At 39.0% G+C, this 17,410-nt stretch overlaps 1 protein-coding gene across 1 annotated transcript in view; it reads right to left on the reverse strand.

Annotated features, from left to right (window-relative positions):
* Window positions 1–17,410, reverse strand: part of KIF6 (kinesin family member 6) — a 439,256-nt gene that overhangs the window by 386,746 nt on the left and 35,100 nt on the right. Inside the window, exons 5-7 of the mRNA XM_054999529.1 lie at window positions 16,577–16,686; window positions 15,350–15,479; window positions 2,516–2,722 (exon numbers count right to left, since the gene is read on the reverse strand). Of these exons, the coding sequence (XP_054855504.1) occupies window positions 2,516–2,722; window positions 15,350–15,479; window positions 16,577–16,686 (447 nt within the window). The remainder of the gene's footprint in view (window positions 1–2,515; window positions 2,723–15,349; window positions 15,480–16,576; window positions 16,687–17,410) is intronic.

The following is a 17,410-nucleotide window of genomic DNA, read 5'->3' on the forward strand; positions in this document are numbered from 1 at the left end:
TTTGCTCACAAGGTAGCCCCATCTGGTTCAATGGATTTCAGACTCAACCACTATGCAGAAAAGCAGACCTACTCCACCCCCCCCCCCCACACACACAATATTCTTTGCCATAATGCTCGCTGGGTGCCCTTGGGCCAGCCACTCTCTTCAAGCCAGCCCACTTCACAGGATTGTTATTGTGAGGTTAAAAGGGGGAACCATGCATGGCCCTCAAAACTCACTGGAGAAAGGGCAAGCTAAGAAGCGGGCCTGCCTTGGGCACTACAGTGCATCAGCTGTGGCTTCAGGGCATAGGTACACTTCCATTGGGGGAGCGAGTGAAGGCGAAGGCAGAGGAACTAGGCAACAGCTTGCAGTTAAGCGAGGGGACCCAGCCCAGATGAAGGGCATACCCAGCAGCCATGTGCTCAGATTCCTGCCTGGGGCTGCTTAGACAGCAGGGAATGGGAGTAGCTTCCAAGGGACAGAAGCTTCCCCTGCACTGAGAGCTCCCAACCTGCTTCCTCGCCTGAGCATGTCCTCTAGCCAGCTGTCCTTCACAGGGCATCCTGGGGCCTCAAATTGCCCAGCAGAAGATTCCTCCTTCTTGCCCATGACACCTTCCTTCATTCAGAGGATCTTTGAAAGGCGCACATGGTTGTACTGTGGAGCAGCCTACAACCTCCTCTTTTGTTCTTCAGTTGCTCATGGGCCACATAAAAGCCCTTGAAGGGCTGGATCTGCCCGCAGGCTGTATTTGACACCCTTGATCTATACTGATGTTGCTGTGATACTAGGAAAGTTCTGCTGGTACAATAATTAGGACTGGGATGTTTATTCAACATGAATTTACTTCCTAGAATCTTGAAGAGATTTACATCCTTCTAAGCCTGTTGACTTTAATGGATTTAGAAGAGTGCAGCTCTTCATAGAACTCTAGAGTTACAGAAGTCAAAATCAATTACTTGGTAACATTATTAAGCTACAGCAAATCTACATATTTTACTTCAAATTCTAGTATGCCAAAAAAATGTCTGAGGTACACAATTAAACAAAGGACACTTTACATTTCTTATTTCTCTTGTCCATTTTTCTCCTTGAATGTCTGCCTTATGGACAGACATATACCCAGTCATTGTATTTTATAACTGTTTTAAGGAAATTTTGGGGGATAGCAAGGTGTTCATGAGCAGAACTCCAAAATAAAAAAAAGTCTGACATCATTCTTAATGTTTACTGGGCTATGAAAACAATATTCTACATTGAAATTTGAGAAGAGGGAGGAGTCTGTTTCTAGTTGGTGTGATATTTCCTTTTCTGATATAATACATGAAACATGGTTAATGTTCTTTAAGCTATTCATACAGACACATCAAACACAATACTGCAATAATAATGTATTCAACAGGTTACTAATCTATTTTTTCTGTGCTTCAAGCAAGTCCTCCCTGGTTAAAATCCAAGTTTTGTTGAACAGGGTAGGAAGGGGTTAATAAGCAATATAAAGGTGAAATATTAGAACTAAGCACATTAATGTCAGGTCTTGTCAGGTACTTCTCCCAAACACTTTACTGCATCATTCCAGTGTATGAGTTAAAAATGTTTATTAGAGTAAATATCAGTATCAAGATGCTGTAATAAGGGAATTGACTGGAATGCCTAAAGGAGGTAAAGCAGGATCAATTATAGGTCAGTTTCTCCTCCCCCTTGTTTGAAAGAGAAAGACAGTTAGCATTTTGGTGCACATCGCCTGGGAATGAGGGAGGGGGGAGAGGAGTTCAGTTCAGTCTTTATAATAAGTGCAAGGTCACATTCTCAGGCTTCTGCAGGAACTCGCAACCAAAACACCTTGCCTGGAAGATAAGCAGTTAGAAACAAGCCCATACAACTATAATTATACTCTGCATGTACTCAGAGGCACTGAAAGCAAAATACATACAATGTATGGCAGATAAGCTGAAAGCCTATCTGACAATTAAGTAGTAAATCAGAAATATATATCTTTCAGATATTTATTTTATTCAATTTATATTCTGCTCTCCCTGCAATTTCAATGAGCTTAAGTTTCAACTTTTCAAGAGCAGTAGGCTGGACTGGGGGAAGGGATAGGATTAACCCAACACTGAAAAACGTGAAAGTAAACCTCATCTCATTATTTTTCATTAAGTTGAGATATGGGGCCATGGTATTAAAATAGTACAAGGAACTGCTGACGGCTTTGTTAGGCCTTCTATGAAATGCATCTACCTTCCTTTGAAATGGAAATGTATTGCTACATTTCAACAATTTCCACTGTAATTATTTTTAAATGGGAAGTTTTGTTTTAAAAAGGTATAGTATAGTAAAATGGTGCAAGGAAAATTATATCTGCCATGCTATTAACTCAGATAATGTACTCAGAGACATGTTAAAATCTTTTCTGAATTTTTATTAAATTGCCACAATGTCAAGAGGAGTGGAACATGAACATTCTAAAAGCAAACTGCTTTTCCACAGTAGTCATAAAATGAAGAATTAAACTTTATATCAGCTTTACCTGTTCCAAGTAATGTAATGACAGATTGATGTATTTGGCCTCTGTCAGCAGCTGACCTCCTACTCCAGACTTTGCAACACGTTCTGAACCAGCCAGATCCACTAAATGTAGTTTAGAGTGTCTAATGGTTGAAGATCCTGGTTCTTTGCTTGAGATGTGAATGGTAAAAATACAGTGTGAACGAGTTGAAGCTTGGTTCATTGGAGTCTGAGGGAAAGAAGAAGAGATAGCTTTAGCTAACTTAATAGCATCCACATTATATGCTAACAAGGGATGAAGAAGAGATTCAGGTTGACTATGTAGACAAGATGTGTTTAAACATATTAGCCGGTGCACAAGTTAAATACTTTGTTTTTCACAATGTGTAATTTTTGCTACCAATTTATATATGGGAAACTAAGGCTGTGAGACAATGAAGGATGCCTATGGGTATTCAGTGATGTGCATCACAAAGAACAACAAACCAAAACTGCTATTTCAGAGAAAAGCCTACGGAATCTTCAAGATATAGTAGTCACTGCCCTCTTACACAGCTCAGTACAACAGGGTGGTACTTACCAGTAACTGTTGTTCATCTAGGTCTTCTCTTCGTCCAGACACACATTGGGACTCCACTTGCACAGACTGGTCACTCAGAACAGGATTTTCCTAGCTTTTAGGATACTCAGGGGCAACCCCTCACCCCTGGACTACTCCAGAGAGGTTTTTCCCACCCAAAATGGTCACATGATTTAGAGAGGTCACTCCCTTTCCCCTTCAGTTCTCCTGTGATGCCACAAACCTTTCAACAACATATAGCAGAGAGCTCACAACAAGGCAGGAAGGAGGGGATGTGTGCCTACACAGACCTAGATGAATAACAGTTCCAGGTTAAGTGCAACCCTGTTTTCATTCACTGTATTCCCACATTGGGAAAATAGCAACCTCCTCACCAAGAAGGTGGGGTGATGCTCTCAGAAGAAGAGAGATGTAAAACTGCTTACACAACTGCCAACCAAGCTGAAGCTGACATATCCCAGGACCAAGAATGTGGTTTATATCGGCTGTGAAGAGAAGCCATTGGATCTGGTACCACGGCAGACATCATATCTGAGGCTGGCATTAACTCCAGGGAGGGTTTGGTTGTCGGCGGATTCGAGAACTCTGCCAGAGCAGATTTTTTTGCTGCTAGTCTTGTGGTACTAGACCTGGTTTTTCCCCAAAGCATAGCTTTTAACTGGAAAGCCCGATCTCCTCTTGCCTTTGGTGTAAAAACCTGGCAATGTTTGCACCAGTTGACCACATGGCCTTCTCCCAAACATGTAAGGCGTAAAGAATGGCCGTCAGTCATGGCCATCTTGGTCCCACACTCCTCACATTTTTTGACCAAGGACTTGTCCATCATAACACCAAGCAAAGATTTATCCACCAGGAAAAATGGAAGCTGTACAAAGGCAGCATGACTCACTAACCCCGCAGTAGATAAAACGAACCACAGTGAAAAGAAGAAAACTTTAAACACTAACCTGAACTATAACTATACAAGATTATCTTGACAGGCTGGAAAACGGGGCTAAAACAAATAAAATGAATTTCCACAGAGATAAATGCAAAGTTCTGCATTTAGGTAGGAAAAATCAAATGCATAATTATAGGATGGAGGAGATTTGTCTTGGTGTAGAATGTGTGAAAAGGATCTAGGGGTCTTAGTAGACCATACACTGAACATAAGTCAGCAGTGTTATGTGGTAGCTAAAAAGGCAAATGCAATTTGGGGCTGTATCTACAGAAGTATAGTGTCCAGATCATGCGAAGTGATGGTATCGCTCTGCTCTGCTCTGGTTAGACCTCACCTAGAGTTTTGTGTTCAGTTTTGGGCACCACAATTTAAGAATATAGACAAGTTAGAACATGTCCAGAGGAGGGCAATGAAGATAGTGAGGGGTCTGGAGACCAAGTCCTATGAGGAAAGGTTGAAGGAGCTCGATATGTTTAGCCTGAGAGGAAACGATTGAGAGGTGATATGATAACTGTCTTCAAGTACTTGGAGGGCTGTCATATAGAAGATGGCATGGAGTTTTCCAATGACCCAAAAGATCGGACCAGAACCAACGGCTTGAAATTAAATCAAGAGTTTTCAGCTAACACTAGGAAGAACTTCCTGACAGTTAGATGCAGAGGAATTAGCCTTGTTAGTCTGTAGTAGCAAAATCAAAAAGAGTCCAGTAGCACCTTTAAGACTAACCAACTTTATTGTAGAATAAGCTTTCGAGAATCACAGTTCTCTTCGTCAGATGCATGGAGGGCAAGAAGAAACTGGTCAGATATATAGGTGGAGAGGGGAGGGCGGAGTAGATGCAAACAGTAGCTTCTGATATGGAGATCAGTTTGCTTCTGTTAAGGAAGTCAGTTACTTCTGATAATGAGATAACCATTCATAGACTCTATTCAATCCCAGCTTGACTGAGTCAAATTTACATATGAATTCCAATTCAGCAGCTTCCCGCTGGATTTTATTTTTGAAAGGTTTCTGTTGAACTACAGTGACCTTTAAGTGGTCCCAGTCTGCACAGGGCCTTATAGGTCAATACCAGAACCTTGAATCTGATCCGGTACTCCACTGGCAACCAATACAGCTTGCATTGGTTGCCAGGCTTCCTCAGGAGGTGGTGGGCTCTCCTTCTTTGGAGGTATTTAAGCAGTGCTAGATGGCCATATGACAGTAATGTTGATTCTGTGAACCTGGGCAGATCATGAGGGGGAGGACAGGAAGGGTTACATCAGTACTTAGTTATCGTGGCCCCTTCTTACATGCCCAGGGTAATGCTAATCACCATTTGGGGTCAGGAAGCATCATCTTCTGGGCATAGAGCAGGGGTCACTGGGGACGTGGGGAGGAGGTAGTTGTGAATTTCTTGCATTGTGCAGGGGGTCGGACTAGATGATGCTGGAGGCACCTTCCAACCCTGACTCTATGATTCTATAAACTACAACTTTAACTATTAACAACTAACACCAACTACAAAGCAATCCAACAGAAAGTTGAACAGCTAGCAGGAAAAAAGTCTGTTTTTCGCAGTGGCAAGTAACAAACTGAGGGGGAAAGGGGGCAACCTCTCTAAACCATGTGACAGTTTTTGATGGAAAAAACTGCTCTGGAGTGGTTTGGGGGGGAAGGGGTCACCCCAAAGTAGCCTAAAAGCTAGGAAAATCCTGTTCCAAGTGGCTGAACTATGCTGAAGATCTTAGATGAACTAATAGTTTCCTTTTTTGTAAGAAACTGTAGATTGTGGTTATGCTCAAACCACCATCTGCTGTAAATGGAATGCTCCTTTTATATTAAATGTGTACATCAACAATGAATGGATACTTGTTAGAACAACAAGGGAAGCTAAGCAATTAGCTGGCTCTTTAGAAGTTACACCTGTACAAGCTTTGGTCTTTACAAGATCCACTGTCCTTTCTCTTTTATGTACAAGATAGGTGGTTTTAAATTGTTGACATGGGCCACATAAAAGCCCTTGATAAGGCTGGTATATAGGATATATTGGGATTTTTATATGTCCATGTTCTAAATGCTATTTAAATTGCTTTAACAAAAAACTTAGAGAATCTGGAAAGAAACTAGGCTTAATATGCCTCCTTCTGTTTCATGCAGTTACTAGACAGAGTGTGGCAAATGGGTCTTTGTAGTCTTCTATTTTCCTTCTCACCCTTTATTTTCTTCTTTGGAATTCTTTCCTTTAAATAAAAGTATTAGAAAGTTGTTGAGACAAGGTATCTTCTAGGATTAACATGGAAACACTAGGGAGGTAGAGGAAACTTTGTAAATCTGTTAAATTTCAAAACTTAAACTATTGGTTAAGCTAAGTCTACCTATACACTTTCTCTTGCCTTTTGTAATGAAAATACAAGTACAAAATCTTAGATGGCTTGGGTTTTGATGCATGAAAGACGGAGGTTAGGCTGTTACAAAAATCTTTTTGTACACTTTTCTCCTTTAAGAAATTATTTAGTCAATGACATACACAAATAATGGGGCTAATAATAGAACATAAAGATGTGGCTGTTTAAGTTTTTTTCTTTTTTTTTAGCTCTGTCTCAGGATTGGCTATGGGCTTAGTACCCTAGGTTTAAGAATTAAAGGATTGAAGTGTGCCTTAAGAATCTGCTCACTTAGAACATAAATAATTGTAAGAAATGAGAAAAGGAATTGAGTAGTTGGGTAAAAGAGCAAGGAATTTAAAAGGTGCTTGGAGAGATCTAAATGGACTGCGTATTGTATAAATGGGGGGAAAGGGGGGTAGTCGGTTAGTTTCTTTTTTTATGGATTGATGTCTGTATTGCAAATTTCTTGAAATTTTGGATGTGTAATGACTATCTTGTACATGAACCTGATACCAAAAAGTTTTTTTTCTTTTTAAAAAATTTAATAAAAATCTATTATTAAAAAAAAATCACTGCATATTCAGGCCACTTCAAATTAAAAAAAGAATCCATCTTTAATTAGAATTTTACTAATTTTTGCTCAGTCTTGTTAGAAACAACCCACATATACGTATTATTAAAAAGGAAGAGTCAGAATGAGTCAGTCTCGAAACAGATAGTTACTGGTGTGATACTGTATGTAAAATAAATATATGGATCAGAATGACTAGAAAACATCTTTGACATCAGGTTGCCATGACATCATACACTATAATGCTCAAATCCTTGATCTCACAAGAAGAGCACAAAAGGCGAATTGCTTTATTCAAATTGCTCCTATAAGAAACATAGCACTTATTTTGGCTGCATTATATGCCCATATGACACCATTGTAAAAAAAAATTCAGAAGAACAGATCAGTGGTCTCTGTATAGCCTTAAACCATTACATGGCAAAATAGTTTCACCTCTATCACAAAAGCCATTTCATACTATCTGGAAACACTCAATATAGTTCATTCTAAGTCAACTCTCATTGTTTACTAGTAGCATTTTAATTTTGGGTATATAACAATGCTTATAGCTTTGAACAATATTCAACTTCATATGGGGTTTCTGGTTAGAAAATCGCTGCAGCTGTTTCAGATTACTCCCTTATATTTCCAGTATTCTGGTATTGTGAAAATGTGTGGCTTTCCTAAAATTAAAGCTAAGATAGATAACAGACCAAACATGTTTGTGATAACAGACAATAAATTTAGGCAGCTACACATTTGTCACTGTAGATCAAGATGGGTAGCCATATTAGTCTGTCTTTAGCAGCAGAAAAGAGCAAGAGTCCAGTAGCACCTATAAGACTAACAAAATTTGTGGTAGGGTATGAGCTTCCGTGAGCCACAGCTCACTTCTTCAGAAGTGAAGTTGCAGAAGTAGTTTAATGAAAAATCACCACACACAGCAATACGGATTACCAGTATAAAATCTGGAAGAACGCAATGTCTGACTATGCACTTTATTAAAAGTATCTGGAGAAACATGGGCCAAGAGAACTGAACAACCATATTTATATCAGCAGTGCCACATCCTTAACTTTTTAAGTAAATGTGAAATAATCCTCTATAATAGGGAAGGGGATCTGTCTGTGGATTTCTATAGATTAAAAGGTATATACAATTCAGCAGTTCCTTAAAAATCAAAGACATTCTAAATACAAAAAAACCCTTTCAGTTTAAGAGAAGAGTTTACTCCTATGACCTAATACAATTTTGCTCATAAACATGGAAAATGTAAGGTAAGATGGTCATCTTAATTTTTATGTAATATAAGTGATGCCATATAATCCACTGTTTTCATGCTCCTATTAGGTTCTATGCATTTCTCTTTGATCTTTTAGCCCAGTTATTTTCCTGCAGACTAGGAGTTGTTCACAACTGTGAACATGAGATTGTTATGTTCCATTTTGACACAAACCATTGGAATGCCCATTTGAAACGATCAATGAAAGAACAATGTTAATTTGGAAAAGGAAAAGCATAGGTTTATGGAGCCTCAGCTAAAAATAATCTTGAAATATCAGTGTACACATCCATGAAACTCACTTGACAAGTTTTAAGATGGCCTTAACTTAAAATGTCCATGGTTTTGAGGAGCGTAAGTGAATTGTACATCTGCATTCTTCCTTTAAACCAAAGGGGGTTGTTGTTCATTTTAGAATTTTCTTAAATTTAATATATGAAGGGAGTTGGCAAAACTATATTTATTTTTTAATAAATAATAAAGGAATACAGAGGAATTTGGGGGAGCTGGAGGCGGATTTGAAATGCTACTAGGAGATGAATTACAAACTTTTTTAAAAAAAAGGACTAGGTTATTTCCAAGAACCAAAAACAGTCCATATTTAATCTACAGTATGGCCGCTTCAAATACAGCAATGATTTTCTAAAGTGGGCAAGATTTAACTCAAAAATAATAAAAGTGGCTGAAACATAAGTAGGCCCAAAGCAAGGTCAGAAATAATTCTCCATGTCATCTTCAAGAGTTTAAAAATCTTTTTCCATTGAAACAAATGTGAATGCTGCCAAAATTCTTTGCAATGTCTCTCATAGGCACTCCAAAAACAGAAGTAACAGAGCAAATATTGTTTATGCACTTTCTCCCAAAGTGAAGGAACAGAAAACCAGAGTAATAAAATATTTCCTTCATCATTAAAGGAGGCTATGTTAGCGTATGGGAAAAATTAATACTGAGTTGGAGACTGAATTGTGTGCCCTCTTTGATCTAACTTCCCAACAAGACAAGATTTGAGATTTCTCAACCTTGTGCATGTTAGCCTTTCTTTTCTTTTTTTTTGAGAAATGATAAAATCCTGCAAAGAACTACTTGGTTCAGAAAGACTTTTTACAGCTCAAAAGACCTACATAATTTCACAAGCACTCTAAACAATAACCACACTAAAGTTTAGATCTATTTCATTTATGTTGGCTGAGTGAAATAAAGAGATTGAAATCCACCATTGGACATTTCCTTTTCCAAGAAATTGCCAAGTTGTAAAGTAATAGCAAGAAGATACACTAAAATTCTTCAAACAACTACATATACCAGCAAAATTAACAGAAGTCTTTTCCTAATAATCTTTTACAACCATGGATGGCTTCATTATCTTGATTTCTGTGTGAACTACCTTGAATTCTCTCAAAAATAACTTCATGCATCCCTTTTCTCTTGATTCTTTTTCTTCAGTTGAGCATTATTTTGGATTAGACAACCTCTAATAAATGCTTTACTAGAATCCCAGACCATTCTCATGCCTGTGCCTTTATTTCGATTAAATTCAAAAAATTCTTTTAGTTTATTTTTACAGTCTTTAATAATCCCTTCATTTTGGCATCCCTATATGGAACTGAGATGTGTTTCTTAGCACTTTGGAGGGGGGGGGGAAGAGATGATATAAAACAGAGCTAAAAAAAATTACACCTACATGCCAGGCCCAATTTACACCTTCAGAGAATCAGGATGATATAATCTCTGTGAGATTGAATCACTTCAGAATATTAGTAGAGAACTGCATATATGAAAAGTCCCTATGTCAAAATCTTCCTGTGAATAGAAAACAAGCACATCAAAGTACAACCTGAAGCAGAGCACTTTCTCCTCATAAGCTCTGTCCAAATCAGGTATTATTTACACAAGGGAGCATTAAGTTATGCAATCACCATGAATACCCAGAAGCTGTACATTCCCTGCACGTTTTTAATTAATTTATAGATCAGCCCAAAATAAGAACGTTCAAGTGCAGAATGACAAAATGAAGTCGATGCAGATACAATCACAGCCCTCTCTTACTCCAGCTTAAAAACTATATATACATAAATCCAGAAGAGTTAGCCATGTTAGTCTGTTGTGGCAAAATCGAAAAGAGTCCAGTAGCACCTTTAAGACTAACCAACTTTACTGTAGCATAAGCTTTCGAGAATCACAGAGAACTGTGATTCTCGAAAGCTTATGCTACAGTAAAGTTGGTTTGTCTTAAAGGTGCTACTGAACTCTTTTCGATTTTGCATATATACATACTACATGCTGATTATAACTTCCTAGTTGACTGGGAATAACAATGCCAGTTGGTATCTGGCAGATGCTTCAAAATTCACAACTAAAAATAATCCATGGCAGTAACCTAAACATACACTCTTTCTTACAAAGATACCAACTACTTTAAAAATGGGTAGGAAATGTTGCAGTGCAAAGATCACATAAAACTCCAGCTACACATAGTTCTACATCACATGTACCTATTACATAATCACATAACACTTCTTTGGATCATGTCTGAGACGAATTATGCTACCATGATGATGCCATATAAGTTTCCTGATGAAAAGTAATTACCTGTATTTAGGACAAATATACTTTAATTAAAAAGTTACAGTTCTGAACGGTTTTCCATATGTCATGATTCAGGTAAAAGCTAAATAAGCCTTTACATGTTTAGAAAACGTAAGTTTCTCCCCCAAAAAATTAGACACCAGATCAGAAGGGTTTTATATTTTTCTACACTTACGTATGTCCCCCACCTCAGAACATGCAATTGTTGTTACTAACGTCATGAAAAGCACTAACACTGACTGAGGCTTTGAGTTTGCTTCTAGTGCACTGAATGTAAAAGCACGCAAGTTTTGTAATAATTTTTCCTGAAAGTCTTGGCTCTCATGAAAGGACATGAGAATAAGCCATAAGAACTTGACTATGTACACCAAGACTATATTTTGCAGATGTTTTCCAGTTCCCATAGCAACTTCTGAATTTGTCTGTATTAATGTGAAGTTGGTAACCTCATTTTAAAAAGTGATTACTAAGTCCTTCTGGTAGTACACTACTTCATTAGAAATAAATTGTAAATAGCTTAAAATTAAGCTGTTTTAATTTTTGTCACTTTTCTGCGTGATAAAATAATCAGATATTCAAGGTTCATATTAACATGCTCTTAAAAAGCCAGACAGTGACATTTTACACAAGCCAAAATAAGACCTTCAATCGTGCCAAAAATTCTTGCTTTCCAGGTGCCAGAAATCAGAAATCTTTTTGTGCTGAGTCTGAAAATTTGGCAAAGGATGTTCTAGATCAGACTTTAATTGTTGAAAAGGAAGATGTCAGATGACCATTACTGATTTAAATACTCTTTGCTTATCCTTTTTGAACATGCATCACATTGTGATGACATATATTCATAACACAGAAATAATACTCAAGGTAAACCATGTTTCCCTGCCCCTTTACTTCCTGGTTTCACACCTCATTTTTCTCCCCCCATTGTATAGGTATATGTGCTATAATCAGCTGGTGACACTCATACAGAAGTGGATTATGTGAAGCATCCAATTGTGCACTCAAATCACCAACTACTATGAATTTGGCAACCCAGTTAATGTCCATCCATGGGCTGAATGTGTAATCACATGGGTAAATTTAAACAAACACTTTAAAGGAACTTTTAAAGAACTCAGAATGATAGTACTACATATGTATATGCTGTGCAACTTTAGATTTACAGTATCATACAGGATGAAACTAGGCACCAAAGCAGCAGACCTAGGTCTTCAAACTGAACAGTGGGAGCAGAAGGCAGATAAGTTCAAAGTGTCAAACCACCTCTCCCCACACACACCCCACTACTTTCTCTTAGCCAGTTTATCTCAAAGCAATCTGGGGAAGTAAGGAGTAAACAAGAGGTGCTTGGAATTCTCGCTATTTTTCCTCTTGAAATCCCCCTACACATCCCCACATTCTTATCTTCTTATCACACCGTGTCTAGTTTCATCTCCAAATAAACCCTTTTTTTGGAATACTTAGCATTTCATTCACTGAAGTATGTATACCTATCTGCATCCACGAATGTCTTGTGAATGCCCTACTTATTTCAGTAGAGGTTGTGAATTCTCACAACAGAATACAAATGTGTGTTGGCTTCCTTCACTGTGAAATGCAAGGGGGAAACTTGAAAGACACAAAGCTGCCTGTATATACTGGAGTTCCTGCACCTGGGACAAATCTTTAACTAGGGCACAAATTAAAATATTGATTTCCATTTTAAGCATGACTTGCACTAATATAGTCTTTCTTCCTGTAATATCTCCAACAAAGAAATGTAACTGAGGGAAGAAAAAAATAATGATTTTAACTATTACTGCAGATGCTGCCAGGGAAAACCAGCATGTCAGAAAAAAGTGTTAATACCATGATTTACAATAACTTCTTTGCTCTTTTTATGTATTTTTACTTACACAAGATGCACAACACTCAAAATACAATCCATGCATGTTTGCTGGAAAAGCAAAATTACATTTTAAATATAAGAATAAATTATTATCATGATCAAATGCTCCATTCACCTCACAGTGACAGGTGAATTCTCCATGTAGCTCAAGCTTGAATTAATTTAGAAAAACTTGATTAACTGCTTGAGTTTCCATTGAAGTTCTCCTGGGCTAATTCTAAATTTGGCCCTAGTTAGAGGTCTCAGGTCTCGGTATTCTTGAACCTTAAGAGCATTTCAGTCCTTCTAACATGGATCTTCCTCTACCAAGCCCAGACAAGTAGCAGGGGCAACAGAGATGGTTCTAAACAGACTGTGGCTGTGAAGCAAGTGCAGAGCTGTCACAGCCCTAATATTTGTCATATACTAGATAATAATAAGTGACATGGAATAGAACTACTTGGGAAGATCAAAGTCCTTAAAGGGTTTACAAAACCTTGAACACCCAGGATGCAGCACAAGAATTCAGTTAAACTGCAATTTGCTGGCAAAGCTATTGCCTATTTTCCCACACACAAGCACATAAAGCTCATTTCATTCACAATGGGGTGTATCCCCAAGGAGGGACAAGGAATCTTGACTAAAGCCTCTGACAGTTCTCAGCTAACTGGTTTGACAGACAGAAGCTAGGGGAGTGTTTCTTGGAGCCAAACTACACAAGATGAATTACATGTGTACGACACGTGAATGCACTTACAATTCACACACCATGGCCACACTGCACTCAATCTACACTCGATCACGTGCTCGGACTGGCATGTGTTTCTTTTCCACTCCTCCCAGACGAGAGATGGTATCCCATGATGCACCTTCTCTTCATACATGTTCAAACCTTTCTCTGCAGCTTTTCTGAGAGGGAGACTTGTTTACTCAATTGGATGTATCGGGGGGCAAAAACCACTGAGTTTCCATGGGGGGGGGCTAAAAAACAGGGGTTCCACTCCTCTGCTGAGATCTTGCACCTCGGCCTGCCAGGAAGAGGGGCATCTATGCAAAGGGGTGGGTGGGCAATCCCCACTTTGGGAGCTGCAGCAGTGTTTCTTGCAGTCAGACAGAATCAACTCTTTCCTGCCTGTTTGTCCCCACCTACCTCCGATCTCCATTATTACCTATGGGGAAAACTATGGGGGCTATCCAGGGGGATGGGGGTGGCATTTTGCAAAATAAATCTACAAAATTTTCAGGGGACCTGCTACTAACTCTCCTCTAAAGACACCGCCAAGTTTCAGGGAGATTGGACCTTGGGGAGCTATTTTATAGCCCCTCCAAAGAAGATGCCCTCAGACACCCCATTTTTTCCTATTGTAGAGAGAAACTCAACTGGGGGAAACCATCGAACATGCCTTTCCTGGGGTCCAATCTCCCTGAAATTTGGGGAGTCTTTAGAGGACAATGAGGAGTAGGTCCCCTGCAAATTTGGTAAAATTCGGTCCTAAAATGCTCCCCAGAACCCCAGAAAGCCCCGAATCGCATTTCCCATTGGAAATCATGGCCAAATTTTACCCAATTTGCTCTGTATTGCCAAGCCGAACTGAAGAATGAGTGCCCCCCACACACACTGTCCTTTTCACGTTCATGTATCAGGCATGTTTCTGAACTTTTGCTCAGATGCTTAATTGTGTTGCCGTTATTTTTCTTCCCACCTCCTCCTTACCCTGACCAAAAACGCTGCATGGAAAGGAGGAGGAGGAAGTTAAGGGGAGAGGAGGGTACAGGAAGGAGGTGCAGGGACTTGGCGGCGTCAACTAGAAAACAGGAGAATTTAAAACATGTCATATTAAAAGCAAAACAGTTTGGGTGTAAACTGGATCTAAGGGCAAAAAGAGGGGACAGGGAAGGGGAAGCTGACCAAAATCGACACTGCAATGACGACTTGCTGATTATGACCATGGACACTTGCAACCGCGACTACACCAGTTACCTGACACATGCACAGACAAGAGCTACAGGACACGTGTTCACCCAGGGTAAAATGGGCACGGGCAGGTAGGAAAACAGGGTTAACATACCTGTAACTTATGTTCATCGAGTTCTTCTGTGCCGCCTGCGCAGTCCCATGTGTGGAGGCACAGAAGAACGAAGATGAACAGACATGATCCTAGACACTCACATAGCCTTGTGTAATTCATCTTGTGTGGTTTGGCTCTTGGACACATCAGTAACTCTCAACGGTGCCTATTTAACACATTTCAAATAGACTGCAAAATATTTGAAAAAGATGGTTAGTCTTGCTAGATTTAACATCTGGTGGTCTGCAAAACTGCATGCTTATTTATATTTATTTGATTTATTTATTTATTATGTTTATTTATTTATTTGGGGCATCGTATTTAGTTTAAGCCCTCAATCATTTATTCAGGATACTGAAAAGTGTTCCAATACATCTGCACAGAATCCTTGGTTCAGCATTTATACACACATAGAGACCAAATAATATAAAGTACACGGGCAAAACATCCTTTTTACGATTATGAAACAATTTATCATGTGTATAAACATATTCAAAAGCTACTGAAACATTGAAATCTCTTAACTTATAGTAACTAAGCCAGTTTTATTGAAATGCTTGAAGAATTTGATTCTGAATAAAGTTAGACTTGTTTGATCCAAAATTCTCACCTCTGCAATCATCCTGTTGGTGTCTCCTAAGAAAAGAAGGTTCAATGCTTCCTCCTCATTGGTTGCTTGCTGCAAAGAGAGATGTTTCAGATGAATGTTCTGATCGGGGTCTTCCATTATTGTCACCCTTCTGCACGATAAAGGCAAAGGAAGAGACTGAATGAAACATTTTCAGTATTTTGGCTACAAACTTTATTCCAAGCTTTATTCCAGGCTTTATTCCAAGTAAAATGAACATATTGATAACAGCATGATCTTGGAGGCACTGGTTAAAATGTTCTTTGAATTGAAAGTTACACAATGAAGAAATTAAAATTTAGCTAAATTTTGTTGGAAATACAGGGAAGCGTCACACCATATGACACCCCAAGATTGGGGGACTCGGGGGGGAGGCAAAGAAACAATCTTTTTGCAAAGGCTTTCTATTATATTCTCTGTTGTCTTCTGTCCCCCTCTTTAGCCTTTGTTTTCTAAACTTTTCTTGTTTATCAGAAGGAAAAGTTTCTTCCACAAGCCTAGGTGTTAAATGCAGATTAATAAATAAACTTTTGTAAAACTATAGGCTGTTGAGGTTAGGAGACTTCCCAGAGTTTGGTCAGACAAGTTGGGGACTGCATAGCTTGTTTTTTTAATGTTTCAGAATTTTCTTGGGTGTTCTCATAGTTCCTTGCACCTGTAGAAATCGCTCCTTGAAAGCATTTGGGGAGGTATGGAACAGAGCACAGTGCTCCAAGAACAGGATCCCTCTTCTCATTTTTGTGCTTACCTCTTGTTTCTGCCTTTCTTCTTATTCCCCTCCATGGGCCAGCTGAATCGTGGAAAGGGCCCTTTCCATGCCGCTTGCGAGCAGCAGGGAAAGAGCCCTTTAAACTTCAGCTGGCCCATGGCGGGGGGAGGGAGGTTCTCCTGGCAAGCCTCCCCCAACCCAGCTACCCCCTGTCCCCTGGTTTGAGCCCCAGGGGACCTGGCAACCATACTTACTTTCAACAGTCCCTGTTATTCTCAGAGATATCTCATTTGATGTATTTGATCTTTTTGATGCAAGATAATACTATACTGTCATATTTGTCTAGAAATGGGGACTATTAATTTCTCATACAGAGCACAGTTTAAATCCAATGAGAGAGGCTAATGCAATAAGTTATCTAAATATCCATACGATTTTATTTTCATTTTTTAAGAGGAAGAAAAGGAAGTTTTACTGATTTTCAAAATCTATTTACTCACGGTAAATCTTCTAGTTTGGAGGCTTCGTGCTTTGGGTCCAGTAGATCATAACCACACTCATTATAAATTTCTAAGTAGGAAACGTGTGTTGTATATACTTTACTGCTGTCCTGAGTTAAAAAAAATTAAAAGATCAGCTATAATTAGTTGTCTAAGAACTCAAGACACATTGGTAATACAGGTTGCTTGCCTCTTTACCATATCTCATTCTTTGGACATATTTTAAATTCAAATTATATTTCAAGCTTGCCTTTTAAAATAACTGGAACATGGCTTTCTTTAAAGGCCTGGCTCCTGGCTTTCCACAAACTATGCAAAACTGAATTATTCAAGAGGGCTTTCTACTCAGATTATAGGGCATTCTCATAAGAAATAACTCAAAGAGCTACCTTGGTAAGGGACTGTCAGGATGTCACCTGCCATACTCTGTAAGGTCCTGTGTACTGTTTGACTATGATGATAGTGGCTGAAGCTGTTCTCTGGCTGGAATGTGAAAGTCTGCAAGGGAGGGGGGTATTCTGCGGTTATCTGTGTGTTTTCTCTTTAGCCTGGGAAGCCTGAGGTGCCTCATGGCCTTGAAGTTTCCAACACATCATATTTGCTTTGCCCTGCTGATCATCTCCTGAATTTAGCTAACTGTTTCCTGAAGGGGTGGGGACTCTGGGGATTAGGCTGTTTTAGAATCCTATATATGTTACGTGCTTGTAGAGAAACACCATTCCTGGCAAAGAACACAGTAGGGATATGATTCTAGTAGCTTATCAATACAATGCTTTAACTCATGCAGTTCCTGGACAAGGACTATAGAATAGGTTGGCTATCTGATGCTGTCTG

The sequence above is a fragment of the Eublepharis macularius genome, chromosome 1, assembly GCF_028583425.1.
Source record: "Eublepharis macularius isolate TG4126 chromosome 1, MPM_Emac_v1.0, whole genome shotgun sequence".
NCBI classification, from domain to species: Eukaryota; Metazoa; Chordata; class Lepidosauria; order Squamata; family Eublepharidae; genus Eublepharis; species Eublepharis macularius.